This window comes from Podarcis bocagei (assembly GCF_964188305.1).
Source record: "Podarcis bocagei genome assembly, chromosome: 1".
Lineage (NCBI taxonomy): Eukaryota > Metazoa > Chordata > Lepidosauria > Squamata > Lacertidae > Podarcis > Podarcis bocagei.
Window position 1 is genome coordinate 80,376,216 of NC_138125.1, and position 22,751 is coordinate 80,398,966.

The following is a 22,751-nucleotide window of genomic DNA, read 5'->3' on the forward strand; positions in this document are numbered from 1 at the left end:
TAGCATAAGCGCCGGTTGGGCCCTCCAATTAAGATGTTCCTCCTCAGTACCAAAAATAATCATAGACATATAAATTGGATTCCAGGGATAAAACTGAACTAGAATCCCTTCCCCTTTGACATCTACTTTTTTGTGCAGAGGGGAGTGTATGTGTTTGAAGGAAAAGGAGGAGCATTCAACCATGCTAAAGATTCCCCATTTGCAGCCATCCAGCTCACACACAGGTTTAATATTTGGGTGAGAACCAGACCCATCTGATAGCCAGTCCTAGATACTAAGGCCCCAAAGTGGAGCAGCAGCCACATGCAAACTGCTTCCTCTAGTAGCTGGTGAATTGAATGTGTGGGCCGGGAGTGGCTAAGCTGTGGTCTTCCAGATGTGGTTGGATTCCAACTCCCATCAGCTCAAGGCAGCATAGCCAAAGATCAGGGATGATGGTAGTTGTAGTTGAGCAGCATCTGGAGGATCATAGGCTCCTACACTTGATGCAGACTGAACTTTAGAGACAGTGGTTGTCAGGGACTGGGCAGAGGAGGAATGGCGGAGACTGCCTCCCCAGCCTGACCCTTCCAGAGAAGAAGACAGTTCAGAATTACAGCAGGGGTTTGAGGGAGATCACAGCTCAGAGGCAGATGAGGGGAAAAGCTGAGAAATAATGGGAGAGGAGGAGGAAGAAGCACCAGAGGGGGACAGATGATGGACACAGTGTCTTTAGACAGCATTCCAGATGCCCCCTCTCCCAGAACCCAGCAGGCATTGACAGTAGAAGAGCAGAGAGCTCAGAAGCAGAGGGCACATCTCAGCACCTGTAGTGATGAGACATAATGGGAGAGAGGGACGGGTGGAGACTCACTTGCAGCAACGCCATTTTCCAAGAGGCTGCAATTCTAAGCCTCTCTCTGTGCATATTGAATAAAAGGCAATTTGGTAAGAAAATTTCCTTGTCTTATCCATTCCTGGCAACCCACCGTGGGGGTTGGATCCTCTAACGCCTGACAGTGGTATAGAAAAGAGATGAGTGCAAATAAAGGCTCCTCCTGGCATCCTTTTTATTGGGTATTCACGAATCATGCCCATGGTGGCAATAGGATTCGACAGATACCTGACCCCCACTTTTAATGCTGTTTGTGCCTGCAAACATTTTGGGGTAGACATACTGTTCTGAAGCCACTTCCAACCCTACAGTTCTATGATTTAGTTGCAGAGATAGCAATAATGTGTTAGCACTGGGGAAGCATAACAGAATAATGAGGAAGGGTGTGTGGATGGGCCAGTATAAATCCACCACTACTGTTCTATTGCTGCATCAGAGACTTGTTTCAGAATACCAGGGAAAAACTGCACCAGTCTGGTTCTAAGAGAGATGGGCAGGTAAGTAAGAATTCTGACCCATAGTTATAGATGTATTTTACTCCTCAAATGGCATGTTTGAACTGGAAACCTCCAGATAACCAGCAAAGATTTATTACAGTACAGATACAGCAGGAAGGATAACAAAACACTGCTTGTGGCTCATAACAAAAACTCTTACCTCACATGTCTTTAAATCACCTACATATAACCAACCTGGAAAAATGACAGTTTCTTCGCTGGAGACAGCCAACAATTTTGCGAAAGGTTTTTGCATATAAACAGTACTTTTGCCCCACTCTCTGTTCAAACAGGTTTCTGAAAGAATTCAAACCTGCTTAGAAAAGACAAGAAGTGGCCTTCCTTGCGGGATTGTTGTTGTTTGTTGTTTAGTCGTTTAGTCGTGTCCGACTCTTCGTGACCCCATGGACCAGAGAACGCCAGGCATTCCTGTCTTCCACTGCCTCCCGCAGTTTGGTCAGACTCATGTTTGTAGCTTCGAGAACACTGTCCAACCATCTCATCCTCTGTCGTCCCCTTCTCCTTGTGCCCTCAGTCTTTCCCAACATCAGGGTCTTTTCCAGGGAGTCTTCTCTTCTCATGAGGTGGCCAAAGTATAATGGTTCCCCACCTAAAACAGCCCCCTGGATTGTGGTCGTGTTGTTTAGTCGTTTAGTCGTGTCCGACTCTTCGTGACCCCATGGACCAGAGCACGCCAGGCACTCCTGTCTTCCACTGCCTCCCGCAGTTTGGTCAAATTCATGCTGGTAGCTTCGAGAACACTGTCCAGCCATCTCGTCCTCTGTTGTCCCCTTCTCCTTGTGCCCTCCATTTTCCCCAACATCAGGGTCTTTTCCAGGGAGTCTTCTCTTCTCATGTGGTGGCCAAAGTATTGGAGCCTCAGCTTCAGGATCTGTCCTTCCAGTGAGCACTCAGGGCTAATTTCCTTAAGAATGGATGCGTTTGATCTTCTTGCAGTCCATGGGACTCTCAAGAGTCTCCTCCAGCACCATAATTCAAAAGCATCAATTCTTCGGCAATCAGCCTTGCGGGATACATCATATAAACCATAGCATTCTGTTTCCTTTGCAGGGCAACCCATTCTCCGCAGCTGAGCCCTGACCTGATGGAAAATCCACGAACGCTGCTCATGCTGCTGCGTCAGAGGGATCTGGAAATCATGGCACTGAAAAATGCTAACAGGAGAGATCAATCAGACCGGCTTGGCTGTATTTTGCAGCAACTTGTGAAGTCAAGGCAAAAACTGCCACTTAGGAGGTGAGCAACATAAAGCTTTACAAAACTGGAGTATGTGCCTACTGAAAAGCACTTGCAAAATTACAGGTGAAAAAGAAGGGCCGTGGCTGTCAGGTAACACCTAGGGCAAGAGCTGCTTTGCTGGAAGGGGCAGGATTTATTCTGTGCTGGGCAAAAGGTATTGTGCAGATGCGCCCATAGGAAGCAAGGTTCAACACCTTTCGCAAAGGTAGGATTAAAAACATGATTTGCAGATTATAGTCATTTATTGAAGGTTAACATATTGGGTGGATTCAACCAAATTGTTGCATGTGCAGAACATGGTCCACTCATGCAATGGGACTTTCTCCCTTCTCCCCATCACACCCTCTAAAGTTGCTCTGGAGGGTTGGGGAAACCACCACAACAGGTTGGGGGCTATGGAGAGGAGATGGTGTGGAAGTTTAGTTACGTAAGCAGACGTCATTCCCCATACACATACCCACCTTCCTGCTAGTGCTATGCTCTTCCAAACTTTTAAGGATATATCTCTCTAACAGATTATCATAATGTGTAGGATTGTTAAGCTATTTCTGTATTGGGATTTTTTAAATAGTTTGACACTGGCTCCATTCTGGTGTGTTGACAGACCTGTGTGATTCCCCACTACACCAGAGATGAGTTGCACATTGGTGTGCAACTGAGCTACAAAAGTCACACAGTAATCTGGATGCAAACCATTTGCAACATGAGATGCATGGGAGGTGCATATATAAATCCTCTAAGCGGTTTGCAAAAGGATAAAACAAGACGTTAAAATTATCAGTGTAAATGGTTAAAAACAAGCATATGAAAGCATGCAAAAGATATCGTAAAATCAACACTAGCTAAAAGGAGAGAAAATGCATGTAACTTCTACATGTTGGATGGCCATTTGTCATGGATGCTTTAGCTGAGATTCCTACATTGCATGGGGATGACTAGATGACCCTTGGGGTCCCTTCTAACTCTACAATTCTATGATTCTATGTCTAGATAGACTGGAACAAAACTATTTTAAGCAGGTGGAATAAAGAGTACAGTGAAGGTGCCTGATGTCCTTAGGCAGGGAGTTCCAAAGTGCTCCCACATTAGAATAGAATATCAATTTCTTAAGAGTGTGGAATGGATATTACAAGGCACCTGTAACAGTGCCAGTTCTGAATTCTACTATCTCAGTCTACTGCTTTCTTCTATGTGTGGTGTCTCAGACTCAGAGAATGGCTCTGAGTCAGAATTATGACTCATCAGACTTAGTTCCCCAGGTGAAATCCCTATTTGTCATGTATCTTGCTACGCAGAGAACTGTCTGTGTACGAATTTTGCAAGTCTCCTCTCCAGCAGAAAGAGTTACTCCTGTACTGAGTTTTCTCCTTGTTTTCAGGAGAGAGAGTGGAAGGGAGTGTTATACTTTGCAATCCATCCCATGATTCACTGGACAAACAATGCCATTCTCCCTCTGCAAAGGAAGCAAGGGAAACAAAGCACCCATTCAAACCTAGTGATCCAGAACATGAATAATCTGCATGTGGCAAAGGGCAGCCACAATGCTTGTTATAAGAATAGCCTTTTTTAATGGTAGGATTCCAGGACATCTATTGTGCTATGAAACTCTGACTAAGGTCCCTTTTGATCTGGCCCATAAGAAATAAGTCCAGCGTGGTGGTAGTATAGAATCACTAGTATCTGAAATGCTTAGCTATTAAAGCACTCTTACCTCCAGCTTTAAAAATGACTTGATCTGTAAACATGACCAGGAGATCATACTTCTCTCTGTACCACGATAAGCTTTGGTTACTGATTTCTGCAGATCTGGTGCAGTTGATAGCACAGGTAATTTTTATTTTGTTTGGGTGCCAATCATAAGTCAAAAGAAATAAAGTTATTTTAAAAATAAATAATGCAACCATTAGTAAACGTGCATACAGATATACCACTCAGTGAAATCAGTTCAAAACTTTATGCTTTGCTGGGCAGAAACAAGCAAGTTTTGTTTACCATCTGGATAGCTCAGTTGGTTAGAGCATGGTGCTGAGAATGCCAAGGTTGCAGGTTTGATCCCCATAAGGGACAGCTGCTCTGCATTGCAGAGCATTGGACTAGATGATCCTCAGGGTCCCTTCCAAATCTATGATTCTAACACAAATGGAGTGGTTAATTGAAGAAAACCCAGAATGTTGTAGGCATTTTAATGTCTCCGACGAGTGACGAGGAGATTGCCATCTAAATGACAGAAGGATGGAGCTCAGGCAAGGGATCTCTTCTGGGAGGTAGTTCCCAGGATATAGCACTACCGTTAAGGTCCTGCTCTGTGCTCTGACAGAGGACAGCTTCACTTCGTAAGCAGGAAGAACCAGGTATGCATATCTAGTCTCATTCATCTTAATGATTCAAGGAAGTTGTACAGGAGAAGACGGTCCCTAAAGTATTTTGATATCTAGGCTGCTATTCCTAGCCATGAAAAGGTTAGAATTCATCATCATCATCATCATCATTATTATAAAAAAAAATCTGGTTTAGGCTATAAATGAACAAACAACCAGCATGGGCTGTAGTTCAGTAGCAGAGCACCTGCTCGACACACAGAAGATTCTGGGTTCAATTCCTAGCAACTTCAGGAAGGGTTAAGATTGCCCCCAGTCTGAAACCCTAGAAAGCTTCTGCCAGTCAGTGCAGAGAGTACTCAGGTAGATGCACCAATGGTCTGACTCAATATAAGGCAACTTCCTTTGTTCCACAGTTTTTTTAAAAAAACAAACCAAAAGAATACCACCCCTAAAAAGTAAAAGCTCACAAAATGGGTTGGGTGTGAGGGAGTTGTGCTGCTCACCACCAGCCACGACAAAGCTACTATTCAACAGCCATCCATGGCTCTTCCACAACCACATTCTATATAGCTGTTGGTAAGGGAAGCGGGTGGCGCTGTGGGTTAAACCACAGAGCCTAAGACTTGCTGATCAGAAGGTTGGCGGTTCGAATCCCCGCAACGGGGTGAGCTCCCGTTGTTCGGTCCCTGCTCCTGCCAACCTAGCAGTTCGAAAGCATGTCAAAGTACAAGTAGATAAATAGGTACCGCTCTGGCGGGAAGGTAAACGGCGTTTGCGTGCGCTGCTCTGGTTCGCCAGAAGCAGCTTAGTCATGCTGGCCACATGATCCAGAAGCTGTACGCCGGCTCCCTTGGCCAATAAAGCGAGATAAGCGCCGCAACCCCAGAGTCGGTCACGACTGGACCTAATGGTCAGGGGTCCCTTTACCTTTACCTTAAGAGCACTGAATGCACCAGCTAAGCCAAGAATCGCATTTCCCAGCAACATAACTTACATTTGAGTGCTGGCTGGGGAATTGTGATAATCCACAAAACAGAAGTGCTGCTGTGAAGGAAGCCCATCAGATTTCCACACAGCAAATGTGTAACAGCCCTACATCTACTACTGCTCAAGATAGTTTTCTGGCTTCGCTTATCAATCCTGCTGGTTTCCTTCTTTGCTTTTCTGAATTTAAGTTGACGCTTGAGTTTAAGCTGTGCAGTTAAGAACTGACAGCCAAGGAAGAGTTCATCTTGCCTTGAAGCAATGTTCCTATATAAATTGTAGGCTGCTATCCCACAAGGCATGACATCAGTCCTGGAGAGGGGATGTCAAGAGGAGGCAAGCCACAACCGGTGCAGGGAGCAACCAGAGCAAGGTTCTCAGAAGAGAAAATGTGCTCAGACTTCAATTTTTACCAACTTGGCGTGCTCATCAGTATCAGATCAGAGAAAGGACAGGCAGGTTATATCAAACCTCACCTTGTTTATGGATCACATGCAGCTACTCACAGCTTTTTCAATTTCAAGCAGTTTCATGCAAGTGCACAATGACCTGGAACACAATCCCCGTGCAAATGGGGAGTTGCCTGTATTTCAGTAGTACAAATCAAAGTTTCCCTTTATTCTATTATATAATTCTGATTGCCATGGATTTTGCTGTTGCCTTTGTCATCACTCTTCCACACGCACACACCCATTTAAATGTATTTCTAATGCTCCACTTTGTGAACGCAAACTGCTGTTTTTATTTTTAATTATATCCTGCCATATTTAGTAAGATCTTGAGGATCCAGGGAAAACTCAGTTTCCCAGGGACTTCAGTTTCAGGGCAGAATATCATTAGGGTTTCTAAGAAGAGTCTCTTCATTAAGAAGTATAGATCACAGAGCATAGGAAACTATCAGTTTCTGAGATAAGCTAATGTGTATGTTAGTGGATTTCTTTTTCTCCAAACACAGCTGAAAAATTGAAGCAAAGTTTTAATTCCGCTTGTTTGCAGGAGCCCAAAGGAAGAAGGTCTTCAAGCAGAAGTTGACCAGCTGAATGATGAGATGAAGACTATCAAGAAGAACCATGAGAAGGTGAATGAGTAACAGACACAGTAACACTGGGTGGCCTTTTTGACAGGCCAGATGTCACAAACACCTCCAAGTGGCAATTTAAAGAACAAAGTAAACAAACAGCGATATTGAAAAATGGACCAGAAGATAGGCAAATCTTGCTGGGTCAGGGATCACCCTGTTGATTCCCAGGATTCCTCCTGGATTCTTTTTTTAAAAAAAAATTCCAGCTTTCAGGTGGATGCTGCCTGCACCTAGTAATTTGCTAATTTTTAATTTGTTAGTAAGGCCTATGTCTTTTCATGTCTATTTGAGTCAGTTCTTAAGGACTTTGCCCTGAAAACGTCAGTTCAGGATTAGGTATCTGTCTTATATTTTCTCTAGAGACGATGGATGTAAATTTTAGATTCTATGCAATCTCCTTACTTACCTTCAGTACACCTTTCACTCTCTTGTCAATTTAGGGTTCAATCTCCTCCCTGGCATATTTTCATAATTTCTCCTGATTGATTTTAATATTTCTAGCAATGTGCTTCCCAAATTCCTTTTTCACTTGCCTTATTGTCAACATACATTTGTTTTGCCAGAGTGTGTGCTCATTTGGGCATAACACTTACGATGGTTTTTTGTATTTCACATATTCATAAAAATAATGAGAAACAGATGTTGACGATTGTACACTTGATCCAAAACTGCCTTTCTTCGACTTTCTAGCTCTCATTAACAGCCATGTGAGACCTATTCCAGAGTCACTTATGAAAAGGCCTTATATCTCCAATGTAAACAAGTATCAAGTGTTGCATGTTGGAGCAAAAAATATATAAATTTCAAGTAGATGCTCATGGGGTCTGAACTGGAGGTGACAGACCTTTTCTGTGAACCACCCTGAGACCTCCGGGTATAGGGCAGAATATAAATTCAATAAATAAAAATAATTAAATAATTTTAAAAACTGGATGTATTAACACTCTGCTTTGTACACTCTGTGTGGAATTTGGGCTGCAATACTATGTACACTTGCCTAGGTGTAAACCCTACAGAACTTGGTGAAACTTACTTCCGAGTAAATATGCATAGCACCAGGCTGTTAACTGCAGGCTCCTGGCCTAATATTTAATAGGCTCTTTCAGCATATATGCTTTGCAGTTTGAGTTCATGAGTTTAACATCTGCTGAAATCCCAAGAATCTTTAAGCAGAAATACAACCATTTTATCTGTGATCATGCAGACTCATCTCAGTAGCTGGGAATATTAGTGAAATCAGTGGAACAAGGAAAGAAGCATTATCCTGGAATAAACTTTAAATAAGGCCTGTCTTTTGCTGGTTTTTCTTTTGCTGGCAGATAATTTGGGCCTTTGCTTTTTGATAAGCCTCTAATTTCCATTATTTCTCTTGTCCATCATTCCCTTTTTATTTTTCAAAAGGAGATAAAAGTGATGGAAGATAAACTTGCAAAGACAAAAATGCAGGTTATGTATTTGCAAAAGTCAGCAAAACCCCCCTCAAGAAAGACGGATGACAAATCAGACACCGAGTCTAGCAATTCATTGGATGAAGGGGCCAAATTAGCAGGCGAGTGCTTCGAGGTAGGAGCTACAATGCATACTCTCTGATGCACTGTACTGAAAATCGGTAGAATGCAGTCTTTTTATTTTACATTTAATAACAAGTAAGTCACAGAAGTATAATCATTCGGTGATATCCAGCTAAGTCATACTTGAAGTAGGCTCATTGATTTCATGGCTTCTACTGAGTGTGACTAACATTGGATATAACCCACTGCATATATTCTTGCTGCTGCTTCTGGTTTTACAAGTTGCTGATGTAAGGCAACAGTTTTTGAAAGAGACAAAGGTGGTACGCAGAGCTGTACCTACGGGGTGCGCATAGACATTTCTTGTGTCCCACACAATTATTTATGTTCAAACAGATTTTTGAAGCAAGAAATACGTACGTAGCTCATCATCAGTTCCTCCATTCCACTTCAAATTATTTTCTGTTTCCAGCCACGGGCTGAATTTTTATCCAATCCTGAACCTTATCTACCACATGTATATTTTTCTTCGGCAAGAATGCTGCCTGTTGCCTCACTACTTTGCTGGTGTGTTCTCAGCATAGCAATTCTGAAAAATGCCAGTACATGGGGGGGGGGGGGCGACGTGACGCTAGGACAGGGGTAGGTAACCTAAGTCCCGGGGGCCGGATGTGGCCCAATCGCCTTCTCAATCTGGCCCACGGATGGTCTGGGAATCAGCGTTTTTTTACATGAATAGAATGTGTCCTTTTATTTAAAATGCATCTTTGGGTTATTTGTGGGGCCTGCCTGGTATTTTTACATGAGTAGAAGGTGTGCTTTTATTTAAAATGCATCTCTGGGTTATTTGTGGGGCATAGGAATTCATTCATCCCCCCCCCCGGAATATAGTCTGGCCCACTACATGGTCTGAGGGATGGTGGACCGGCCCATGGCTGAAAAAGGTTGCTGACACCTGCGCTATGAAGCATTTATAGCATGCAATTGGAATTTATAATGCCTAACCCTGGGGAAGAAAGGCTTTTGGAGTAATATTTTGAAGGCTTTTTGGTGTGTGTGTGTTTTTTAAACAGGCTCACACCGCACCATAAATCCCTTGTTTAATGCAAGTGTGTGCCTCCTGTCAATCACCAGAAGGGAGGCAGGCAATGAGAAGCAGAGGATTGGTGCAGTGTTGGTATGCTAGGGGGTTGGCTAGATGCTGGGAAAACATTTGAGGCCAGAAACAGAATACTAGACATTCTTCATGCATCAGGATTCAAATGAGATTAAACTGCATGAGCTGCAAATGGACTCACTAGCTGGTGATTTATTAGTGCAGTTAGCAGGGAAAAGTCCTGGCTGTGCTAGATGCAGGATGATATCCCAAGGAACTGGAACAGAGGTGGAAGCCACCTTGCGCTCTCTCTCTCTCTCTCTTTCTCTCTCTCTCTCTTTTACAGTATTTCCTAATGTTCCTTTCACAACAGACCTGCCTTCCTCTATCAGCGAATGACTGTACAGTTTATATGTAAACAACTGAAGAAAATGTAGAAGAGCTAAACCACTTTTAAAAAGAAAGAAAGCACAGGACAGCAGCATCAAGACCCAAAACTAGTCAAAACCACCACGTGACATCAGTGGTAGCAGAGTATAGTCAGTTTGCACTTACTGCAAATGCCCCTCTTAAACAGCAAGCCCACGTTGCTTAAATGGCCACCCTGGCAGGAACTCCCATGCACCCATTGGTTAGGGTGTTGGACTAGGACTTGCGAAAGCAGGCTTCATTCAGCCCTGAAGCTCTTGGGCCAGTCCCCATCTCTTAGCCGAACCAACTTCACTGGGTTGTTGTGAGGATGAAATGGGAAGGAGGAGAACCACGTACACCATCCTTGTATATAAAGGTTGTATATAAATGTAATAAAATAATAAATGGTTGTAGCTGGGATGCCACTGAAGCTTTTCATATCAAGTGCACCACAAACCCACAAAGGAGAGTGCATGCAGTGGCGGAACTTCATGCTCCAGCACCGGGGGGGGGGGGGGCTGAAAGCAGGCAGGGGTGGGGCTGGAGCATGTCCTGGGGGCCGCCTGCGGGGGCGGGGTGCCCAGCGCGGGGGGGACGACTCCCCCTGCACTCCTCTTCCTCTGCCAGTGAGTGCATGAGAAGGACTGAAACCAAGAAAAAAGTATAGCTCCGTCTCAGCACTCTGTGGGTTTATTGTGAGAATCAATTAGAGATCAGGGGGCAGAACTCCTTGCCCTTCTCCCAGTCAATGACTCACTCTTGTTGCCCATGGCTGCCTGGGCAATGCTGAGCTGTAGAAAGCTCATGTGAGAAACAGGGAAAGCTCCTGGGCCAAAGTGAAGCTTTGTCCCTCAGAGATGTCAGTAACTCAAAGCTCAGAGGAAAGTCTAAGCAGCTCCACAATGGCAGCTTAACAGGAAAGGTTAGGAGAGGTGTGAGATTGGGTCAAAGCAATTACTTCATTATCTTGACATCATTTCAGAGAGACAGAGAGGTGTGCACAGAGCAGCCAAGTGGCTAATGGGAGGAGAGGGAGCAGAGCAGGCGAGAGCAAACCCGTATTTTACAAATCATGTGCCCAGGGACACCGCAGGCTCTTGTGCAGAGAGCCTCCATGCTTCTTCAGAGAGTGCTGTTCCAACAGTAAAGAAAAAGACCAGCACCCCAGCACCATACTTCTTAATGGGGATGATGATTCCTGGATGGAGACTTTGTGAGCCAACTTAGTAAGAGAAATGAGTTTTAAAAGATTCAGAAAAAGTCCAGAACTTACATAACTGCTTACATAAGCTGCAGCGTCAAAGCAAGGCAAGAGAAGGAGGACACCTTGAGGCTGCAGCTGAGCTGAAGGGGCATTGAATAAGAGCATAAGAAGAGCCCTGCTCAAGGTTCATCAAATTCAGCATCGAATTTCATAGGCTGGCCCGTGAGAAGCTTCTAAGCAGTCAAGAGATCTGGATTGTGCATGTTCACCCTGTGCAAACCCCTCTGCCCTGCATAATCCCTTCCCTGATTTGGGGTAGCTCAGTCGATAGAGCATGAGTCTCTGAAGCTCAAGGTTGTGGGTTTGATCCCCATGTTGGGCAAACGATTCCTGCATTGCAGAGTGTTGGACTAGTTGACCCTCTACAGTTCTATGATTCTATTGCTAGTCATGCATTTGGGACCAAGTGTGCAGAGAGGCAGATTGCTGAATGTGTGTTGGCAATCTCCATGACCCACAACCCTCACCCTGCTGAAGGCACGCCCCTAATGCATCAGTAGCATTGGAGATGGGCCTGTGTGGGGCATGAGCATGCATATCTCCACATGACTATAATTTTTAGGTTTCTGGAGGAGGACACATTTGATAGGCTGCCTGGAATCTTGAAAAGAAGCACCTCTATCACAGCAGTCTTCTCCACCTAGTACCCTTCAAATGTTTCAGACTACAACTCCCACTATCCCCGGCTGTTGGCCCTGCTTGTTAGGGCTGATGGGAATTCCAAAGCACACAAGCTTTGTGGATGCCTTTCATAAGGTCAGTGCCATGAAGACAAGAGAACCCAGAAGAGTGTGAGGGCTAGATACTTGACTCCTCAAAACCCACATACAGAAACACCGCCATCTAGCACAATACTATATAGTCCATCTCAGTTGAATGAAGCAGCCTCAGAAGCATATCATCTTAGTATAATAAATTAATAAGGGTTCATAAGTATAACCACCTTCTGAGGCAAATCCATGTTTAATGGGTTTTCCTGAAAAATAAAGGCTGAGGGATTATGACTTGTCAAAGGGCACTTGGGTTCAACCGCTGAACTGAGCTGTGATAGGAACTCAGATCCAAGTTCAACACTTTTAACATAGTGACTGTAAGCCACATTCATTTTCACAGTTGTGGTGTCTATATATCAAATCAGGAAGCTGCCTTGGTTAATATGTTGTAAAAGGGCTAAGTAGACCAATAGACTGGCTTTATGGTCTCTCTCTCTCTCTCTCTCTCTCTCTCTCTCTCTCTCTGTGTGTGTGTGTGTGTGTTGTGCCTGAACAGTGTTTGACCTACTCAGGTTTTGTTATGGCAGTGTGGCAACCTTCATTTTAAAAACAAAAACAGCTGCCCCACCCTGCCTGGGTTAAAACTTCTGTTATTTCCTGTGTGTATGCACATTAAAGTAACTTGTCCTAGAACTAACACTCTCTCACACACACTTATATCCCTCTTTTCTCAATTTGTGTCTGTATCAGTACTAATACCCCTCTCTCTTTCTCAGATGATGGCAACCCATCTTTAAAAGTACAGTACTGTTACTGTAGACCCTAGATTAATTGCAATAACTGGCCAGTAGGGGGCACTCATTGCTTGCAAAAAGTTTGATGCCTGTTTTCCTTTTTCTTCTCTAAAGCGAACACATTAAAGCCCCAGATTATGCAGAGTGCTGACATATGCTTGTATTTTGTTTCAATATATAGCCTGCTTCATCGCAAATGATCAGAATAAAATATTTTTTAAAAAGGCAAAATATAAAGTAACTCCAGTCACAAAACATCACCACCAATAAGATCCTGAGCATTTGCCAAAAATATTTGATTCTGCTCTATGATGGCTGTTGAGTCCCAGGCCTTACAGATTGGTTGCATTTACAACTGAATCAGACTTTTCCCTCTGGCCAAGCTCTGCTAAGGCATTGCCCTTGCCTTTTCTGTTGCTTATTGTCTCCTACTACCTCATTTGTCCCATCCTTGCTTCCCATGTGCCCCCTGCCCCCCATCACTGCAGAGACGTATGGCTTATCCCATTGTTCTTTTCACTCCTTTCAGTCTGAAAAGGACTGGTCTACCAGGTGGATTGAGGATTAGTCCTAGCACCTTTAGACAAATATAAGGTGGAACTGGGAATACAGTATACAGCTCTGATCACCCCATCTAAAAAAGAAAGAAATAAAGAAAAAAGAAAAATATATACCGTATTTTTCGCTCTATAGGAAGCACCTGACCATAGGACGCACCTTGTTTTAGAGGGGGAGAACAAGAAAAAAAATTCTCCCCCTCTCTGCTCAGCGCCCCTTCAGCAAAGCGGCAGGAGAAACGGAGCCCCTTCCATTTCTCCTCCCGCTTCGCTGAAGGGGCGCTGCGCAGCTCTCCCTCTCTGCTGAAGCCAGGAGAGTCTTGCTCTCCCGGCTTCAGCAAAAGGAACCCGAAGCCTCCGGAGCGCAGCAGGAGCTCCTGCTGCGCTCCGGAGGCTTCACGTTGCTATCGCTGAAGCCAAGGATCCGGCATTCACTCCATAGGATGCACACACATTTCCCCTTAATTTTTGGAGGGGGAAAAGTGCGACCCCTCTCGCTCTCCAGGCTTCAGCAAAAGCAACATGAAGCCTCCGGAGCGCAGAGGGAGCGCTCCCTCTGCGCTTTGGAGGCTTCGCATTGCTATCGCTGAAGCCAAGGTTCCTGTATTCGCTCCATAGGACGCACACACATTTCCCCTTAATTTTTGGAGGGGAAAAAGTGCGTCCTATAGAGCGAAAAATACGGTACATTGCAGAGCTGGAAACGCTACAGAATAGGGCAGCCAGAATGATCAGGGAACTAGACCACCTCCCCCGAAAGGAAAGTCTAAAATGCTTGGAGCTTTTAAGATTAGAATACAAGGTGACTAAGATGGGACTTAGGAAGGAATGCACACTGTGGAGAAAGTACCGTATTTTTCGCTCTATAACACACACCTGACCATAACACGCACATCATTTTTAGAGGAGGAAAACAAGGGAAAAAACATTCTGAATGAAACAGTGGATGTATCATTTTTGTGCTTCATGCTGTGGCCATAGACATGTGATCTGATGGTGAATTTGGGATGACCCAATGCAAAAATCCTGAGAATCCCTGTGGATCCATGCTTTGTAACCACATTTTTGCACCATTGCAGCCCCAGGCAAGTGGGTGCGTGATTTTTGGGGGGCAGGCTGTAGCCATGGACATGCTATGTGCTCTGATGGTGAATTTGGGGTGACTCAATGCAAAGATCCTGAGGATCCATGTGGATCCATGCTTTGTAACCACATTTTAAGTGGGGAGGGAAGGAAAAACACAGAAGGGACAAGGAGCACGAGAGGGGTGTGCAGAGAAGCAGCTGGCTAAGAATGCAGGAGAGGGCTATAACGTGAGGAAAGGAAGGCAAAAGTTTTCCCCCACCCAAGCCAGCTAGCTCGCGCTCTCTCTCTCCCACCTGCATGTTTTTCGGCTGCCTGATATATATTTTTTTTAATTGCCTTGACAGAAGAAAGCTGCAGTCGCCTGTGGTTCCTGCGCAATGTTTGCCATCTTGCCAAAGGTTGCAGGCAGCTTTACCTGCAGCAATTGCATGTTGATTGCCCTCTTAAAAGACAAAGTCCAGCAACTGGAGGAACGTGTAGCTACGCTCCAAAGAATTAGAGAGCTGGAGCTCTTCTTGGAAGCAACAGAGCACACCGTCTCCACCAAGGAGGAGACAGGGGACTCCCCTGAGAAGGAGGCTAGTTCACCAACACAGGAGCCAGATATATGGAGAAACGTGACTCAAAGAAGTAGGAGGCCCAGGGTTCGCTCTGATTGTTTAGAAATAAACAATCGCTTTGAGGTCCTCTCCCCTAGCATGGAAGACGAAGAGCAGACTCCATTTGAGGATCTCTCCCTCATTACAGTCGATCAGGTATATGAAGACGAGCAGCAAAGTCAGTCCTCAGGGAATGTGCAGGCGACCTTGGAACGGACAGCTCACGGAAGAACCCCGACCAAACCTAAGAGGAGGCGTGTAGTGGTGATAGGGGATTCCCTACTGAGGGGAACAGAAGCAGTGATCTGTGGGCCTGACAAGATGTCTCGGGAAGTGTGCTGTCTCCCCGGAGCTAAGATCCAAGATGTAACTGAACGACTGCAAGGAATCATAAAACCCACTGACAAATACCCCTTCCTCTTGGTTCATGTGGGAACCAATGACACTGCAAGCAATAGCCTCCAGAAGATCAAAAGAGACTACGAGGCTCTCGGCAGGAAATTGAAGCAACTAAATGCACAAATTGTCATCTCATCTGTCCTCCCAGTTGAACGACGTGGCCCAGGGAGAGAGGGGAAAATAGTGGAAGTGAACACCTGGCTTTGCGAATGGTGTAAACAGGAGCAGTTTGGATTCTTAGATCACGGACTGCAGTTTCTTGAAGATGGACTTCTGGCAAGCGATGGGCTGCACCTCACAACGGTTGGGAGAAATGTTTTTGCCAAAAATCTCAGAAACCTCATCAGGAGGGCTTTAAACTGACTAATGTGGGGGAGGGAGACAGTGCTCCTGAAGGTAGGAGTCTATCAATTGATGAAGATGATCATCCAAATGTCATAGACCAAATGGAGCAAACAGCACGCAGACCTAGTGGTGGGAGGAAAAAATCCTTAAATAAGAGACACGGGGGAATGATTAATGGGCTTCAATGTCTGTACACTAATGCGCAAAGCATGGGAAATAAACAAGATGAGCTTGAGCTCTTGGTACAGCAAACTAAATATGACATAATAGGCATCACTGAAACCTGGTGGGATAAGTCCCACGATTGGAATGTAATAATGGGGGGATACAATCTATTTCAGAGAAACAGACCAGACAAGAAAGGAGGAGGAGTGGCGTTATATGTCAGGGATGTGTATACCTGTGAAGAGATCCAAGATTTAGAACCTCAAAGCCAAAGTGAGAGCATTTGGGTCAAAATTAAGGGAGAGAAGAATAACAGAGATCTCATTGTGGGAGTTTACTATAGATCCCCAAGCCAAACAGAGGACATAGATGATGCCTTCCTGGAACAGATGGCCAAGCATGCAAAAGGAAGGGAGATAGTAGTAATGGGGGACTTCAATTACCCGGATATTTGTTGGATGTCAAACTCAGCCAAGAGCTTAAGGTCAAACAGATTCCTCACTGGCCTTGCAGACAACTTCATTGTCCAGAAAGTGGGAGAAGCAACAAGAGGAACATCCATTTTAGATCTGGTCCTAACCAATGTTGATGAGCTGGTTAGTGGGGTAGAAGTGGAAGGATCATTAGGCGCGAGTGATCATGCTCTTCTGAAGTTTACTATACAGCGGAAAGGAGCAGCCAAGCATACTAGGACTCAATTTCTTGACTTTAAGAAAGCCGACTTCATAAAACTTAGGGACGTGCTGGGTGAGATCCCATGGACAGTAATACTAAAAGGAAAGGGAGTTCATGATGGCTGGGAGTTTGTTAAGAGGGAGATAGTAAAAGCACAACGTCAGGCAATACCAATGAGACGGAAACATGGAAGGTGCTTAAAGAAGCCAGGGTGGCTATCTAAAGAACTTTTAACTGAGTTAAGATTAAAAAAGGATGTGTACAAAAAATGGAAAAGGGGGGAAACCACCAAAGAGGAATTCAAACAAATAGCCAGCACGTGTAGACACAAAGTCAGAAAAGCTAAAGCACAGAATGAACTCAGGCTTGCTAGAGAGGTTAAAAGCAACAAAAAAGGCTTTTATGGGTATGTTTGTAGCAAAAGGAAGAACAAAGAAACAGTGGGGTCACTCAGAGGAGAAGATGGTGAAATGCAAACAGGGGACACAGTAAGGGCTGAACTCCTCAATGCCTTCTTTGCCTCAGTCTTCTCCGATAAAGAAAACAATGCCCGACCTGAAGAATTTGGAGCAAATGATTCAGCAAAGGAAACACAGCCCAGAATAACTAAGGAGATAGTACAAGAATACTTGGCTAGTTTAGATGTATTCAAGTCTCCAGGGCCAGATGAACTGCATCCAAGAGTATTAAAAGAACTGGCAGATGTGATCTCAGAACCACTGGCAGTCATCTTTGAGAATTCCTGGAGAACAGGCGAAGTCCCGGCAGACTGGAGGAGGGCAAATGTTGTCCCTATTTTCAAAAAGGGGAAAAGAGAGGACCCAAATAATTACCGCCCAGTCAGTCTGACATCAATACCAGGGAAGATTCTGGAGCAGATCATTAAGCAAACAGTCTGTGAGCACTTAGAAAGGAATGCTGTGATTACCAATAGTCAGCATGGATTTCTGAAAAATAAGTCATGTCAGACTAACCTGATCTCGTTTTTGACAGAATTACAAGCCTGGTAGATGAAGGGAACACAGTGGATGTAGCCTACCTTGATTTCAGCAAAGCATTTGACAAGGTGCCCCATGATATTCTTGTAAAGAAGCTGGTAAAATGCGGTCTTGACTCTGCTACCACTCAGTGGATTTGTAACTGGCTGACTGACCGAACCCAAAGGGTGCTCATCAATGGTTCCTCTTCATCCCGGAGAAGAGTGACTAGTGGGGTGCCACAGGGTTCTGTCCTGGGCCCGGTCTTATTCAACATCTTTATCAACGACTTGGATGATGGACTCAAGGGCATCCTGATCAAATTTGCAGATGACACCAAACTGGGAGGAGTGGCTAACACCCCAGAGGACAGGATCACACTTCAAAACGACCTTGACAAATTAGAGAACTGGGCAAAAACAAACAAGATGAATTTAAACAGGGAGAAATGTAAAGTATTGCACTTGGGGGGAAAAATGAGAGGCACAAATACAAGATGGGGGACACCTGGCTTGAGAGCAGTACATGTGAAAAGGATCTAGGAGTCTTGGTTGACCACAAACTTGACATGAGCCAACAGTGTGACGCGGCAGCTAAAAAAGCCAATGCAATTCTGGGATGCATCAATAGGAGTATAGCATCTAGATCAAGGGAAGTAATAGTGCCACTGTATTCTGCTCTGGTCAGACCTCACCTGGAGTACTGTGTCCAGTTCTGGGCACCACAATTCAAGAAGGACACTGACAAACTGGAACGTGTCCAGAGGAGGGCAACCAAAATGGTCAAAGGCCTGGAAACGATGCCTTATGAGGAACGGCTAAGGGAGCTGGGCATGTTTAGCCTGGAGAAGAGGAGGTTAAGGGGTGATATGATAGCCATGTTCAAATATATAAAAGGATGTCACATAGAGGAGGGAGAAAGGTTGTTTTCTGCTGCTCCAGAGAAGCGGACACGGAGCAGTGGATCCAAACTACAAGAAAGAAGATTCCACCTAAACATTAGGAAGAACTTCCTGACAGTAAGAGCTGTTCGACAGTGGGATTTGCTGCCAAGGAGTGTGGTGGAGTCTCCTTCTTTGGAGGTCTTTAAGCAGAGGCTTGACAACCATATGTCAGGAGTGGTCTGATGGTGTTTCCTGCTTGGCAGGGGGTTGGACTCGATGGCCCTTGTGGTCTCTTCCAACTCTATGATTCTATGATTCTATGATTCTATGATTCTATGATTCTATGATTCTATGAAGAAAGCATTTTAACTGCATTAAGAACTATTTAGCAGCGAAACCTAAGCTTTGCCATCCCTTAAGAGGTACAGACACTGTAATCTTCCAGATCGCATGAATTTACAGGCAAAACACTGTTTAAGGATTTCATCCTTTTAAATGGAAGAAAGCATATTTGAATGCTGTGTGTCCTCAAAAACAAAAAGCAGGAAGTCAAATCAGAATTTTAAGCTGAACCTGTAATCTCTCTTCCCTTCACAAACATTGTTCCCTCCGGAGCAGGGAGAGGATAGAAGGAAGGACGCTCTGCTTTCCCCTCTGCTTGCCTGGAGGGGAGGGGCTTTCCCTGCTCTTTGTTCCGTTTGAGCAAACACAGCAACGGAACAGAGAGGGTAGGCAGTAAGACCCTGAGGCAGAATGCAGGAAAGCAGCCGCTTCCTCTTTTCAGGTTTCCCTTCTCCGAGACACGATTTGATTTTTGCCTGATTTTTGCCTCCACTCGCGCCATTTGGCTCCAGGGACCACACATTCACTCAATAACACGCACAGACATTTCCCCTTCCTTTTTAGGAGAAAAAAATCTGCGTGTTATAGAGAGAAAAATACGGTAGATGTTTTTTCTTTCCCTCTCACATCATGGTAGAGGTTTGGTCATACAGTGAAAGATGAAAGGAAGTACTTCATTGCACAATGCATAATTGGTTTCTGGAAGTTGCTCCCCTAATGTGTTGTGATGGTCACTGGCTTAGATGCCTTTTAAAAGGGACTAGACAAATTCATGAAAGGCTGATCTATCAATAGCTGGAAAATGCAACAAATAAATTCTAACTTAAGGGATTGGCAGGCACTAATAGTATCTGACTTTCCCCCCCCTCTTGTGTAGCTCTGGTCAGAGACAGGAACAAAGGTAACATCAGAAACAAGTGATCTACGGCTTCGGAGAATTCCAAAGCATACAAGCTTTGTAGATGCCTTTAATAAGGTCAGTGCCATGAAGACAAGAGAACCCAGAAGAGTGTGAGGGCTAGATACTTGACTCTTCAAAACCCACATACAGAAACACCGCCATCTAGCACATCACTATATAGCCCATCTCAGTTGAATGAAGCAGCCTTAGAAGCAACCAGTATGATCTTATTAAGTGTACCATCTTAGTTTGCCTGCTTACAGTTTGCCTGTAATCACACTTTGCACCTTGTTGTTGTTCAAGTTCCCTTACTCCAGTGAAATTCAGAGGAAGATAGACTTTGTTTAGGTGTTAATGGCTCTGAAATGAGAACAGACTGAACTATGAACGCCAAAATTTAGGATCTGCTCCAAACTAGTGCCAAACCTTTGCAGTTGTTTTGCAGCACTTGGTAGCAAAAAAACCATGTTTTGCAGCACCCCTCCAACTGAGCAATTGCTACTCAAAGCTAGGGTCATAGCTATCACCCCAAAACGCAATTGCAGGAAGCACATCAAGAAATACTTCAAGCCTGGGTTCCAAGTTAATGCCAGTTTTGCTATTGTTTTTGCAAACTTTTTGAAGTGAAACCCTCACATTTTGTCACACCCCCAACAGTGGGTCACTGCCTTACTCAGTGTGGGTTGGGGCCATAATGGACTTACTCCCGACAAGCACTGTTTCTGGGAGAGAAATTTTGGGGTTCGTCGTAGTTATTGGTGCTGGGACAATATTTCCCTATTTTAAAATAGGACCTGACACAATGGAACCCATGGTCTGTGTATGTGTGTGCACACAAGTAAGTGTGTACACACATACTTCCACACAAGTGTCGTCCCCCCCCCCCAAGGAGCAGGCAATGCCTTCAAGAGGTAATCTGGCAGTCCTACATAAGGAATATACTTCTGGGCGGTCCCTTGTTTGGGCATGAGTTTGCTTAGTGTGCTTCATGGAGGGAACATAGCTTTCACTTCACAGAATTACTGTATTTCCCTGTGTATAAAACGCCCCCATGTATAAGACGATCCCTATTTTTTGAGCCCAAAATTAAGAAATAAATAATTGCAACATTCTGGGTATAAGACGACCCCCAATTTTAAACTTAAAAAATTTGGAGGGAAATATAGTTTTAAACACAGGAAAATACAGTATTGTTACCTTTCCTTAATCGGGTGTTTATCGGTGTCATCACTCTTCCTGCTTTTTAGTTTGGAAGTATTTCGCTGAGTGAAGAGGAAAAAGAGGAAATAATCATGAAATTAGAGAAGGCACACAATGGTGCGCTGGAGGGAAGCTCACAGGAAAGGTAATTGCAAACCACAGGCTTTCTGACAGAAAGGACCAAAAGGGGCTTGGTAGAAAAACAGCAGCCTGTCTGAGGTAAGTCGGCATCTGAATACACCTGAGAGTGTAGTAGAAGCATCCAAGGCAGCCTGTGGTCCTCTGTTTATTGCTTTACATCCTCTCAGCAGTGCTATAGGGCAGGGTCAAAGGAACCTTTTTCAAGCAGAAGGCTGCATACTTTTGAACCTGGGATAGCTCAGTCTGTAGAGCATGAGACTCTTAACCTCAGGGTCATGGGTTGGAGCCCCACATTGGGGGTTGGACTAGATGACCCTTGAGGTACCTTCCAGCCCTACAACTCTATGATTCTATGAAAAGTTAGCGGATCAACGATTCTAGCAATGAGAAGGCTAGATTCTATACACACTCGCATACCCCTCTCTGTCCTCCATCCAAGAAAGAGACAGTTCACAACATGCTGCAGCCAAAGAAAAATAAGCAAGGAGTATGAGAAGCAGGGTCAGTAGGGAGTAAGGCTGGGGAGGGGATGAGGTCTGGGGAGAGTCCTGGGGGCAATTTAGATAGGCTTGAGGGGCACATTCACCCACTGGGTCTGAGGTTCCCCGCCTGTTATGGGGAAATCAGTACTTCCCTATGTATTTCCTCTTGGGGGGGGGCAAGCAAGGAGTTGTATGGCATGGCAGCCACCATGGATTCCCACCCCCCAACCTAGTGTCCCTGCTATGCCCCCTTTTTGAAGCTGTCAGTTTCTGTCCTCTTTAAAGTGAATGTGGGAAGTAGAGAGAGAAGATGCCTCTGCTCCAGCAGACAGGGCGTGTGAAATATCCGCGAAGTACCACCATTGCCACCCTGCAGAAATAGCAAATCCAGATTAAATTGGGGGGGGCGGGGGGCGGGATATAGGGTGACATTTTTATGAGGACAATGTCAAGTGACTACTACAAAAAAACTTGCACGCACAAACTACCAAGTCCACAGTAAACGTCCATGCAGAAGTGCCGTGTAAAGCAGAAAAGGCTAGCAAAATCCCTTTCCTCGTGCAGCAGTCCTGCTATCTTTTTGATGAAGATGTACTCCCCACTCCAGTGCTAGAACACAAATTTCCCATTAGTTCTTTTGCAAGAACAAGCAAATAGGTTATGCCCTTTGCGCCACAGCACCCCATTTTATGTGGATAGGATCTCACACTGCTCCTAATGTATTGGGTATTGGGTATTCATCTGAATACAGCACTAAGAAGAATATGTGGGTTTGTTTGTTGAAAATTCTGGATTAGCCCAAAGGAATGCATGTCAAACTCCCCACCCCCACTTTACAGTTCACTTTCTGAACCATCCTCGTTGGCTGTCCTCACCTCTCAGAAATCAGACATCTTTTCAGTGCCTGACCCCAAAATGGTAGAATCGTCTTCCTTCAATACGGCACCATCTTCTGAGAAAATGCCCGTGGGGAAAAGTAAGTTCAAATTCTTCCTCTTTAAAAATAGTCCGGCATTGGCTAGTTGATCAAAAAGTCGTACATGCAATGCATACTCACACACACACATGTGCAATGCACATAGGCCCAATGTAACCTAGGTTAATCTCTTGGACTGTTCCACGTATGCTAAAGCATTGACTTTACTGACAGAGCCTCTTCAGACTTGTGGGTTGGGTTTTTCTCTAATGTATTC

General features: G+C 44.7%; 1 protein-coding gene across 1 annotated transcript in view; it reads left to right on the top strand.

Annotated features, from left to right (window-relative positions):
* Positions 1–22,751, top strand: part of LMNTD2 (lamin tail domain containing 2) — a 44,583-nt gene that overhangs the window by 5,528 nt on the left and 16,304 nt on the right. Inside the window, 6 exon segments of the mRNA XM_081168328.1 lie at positions 2,443–2,628; positions 6,933–7,014; positions 8,419–8,580; positions 19,712–19,810; positions 20,983–21,080; positions 22,398–22,534. Coding sequence (XP_081024454.1) covers positions 2,443–2,628; positions 6,933–7,014; positions 8,419–8,580; positions 19,712–19,810; positions 20,983–21,080; positions 22,398–22,534 — 764 coding nt within the window.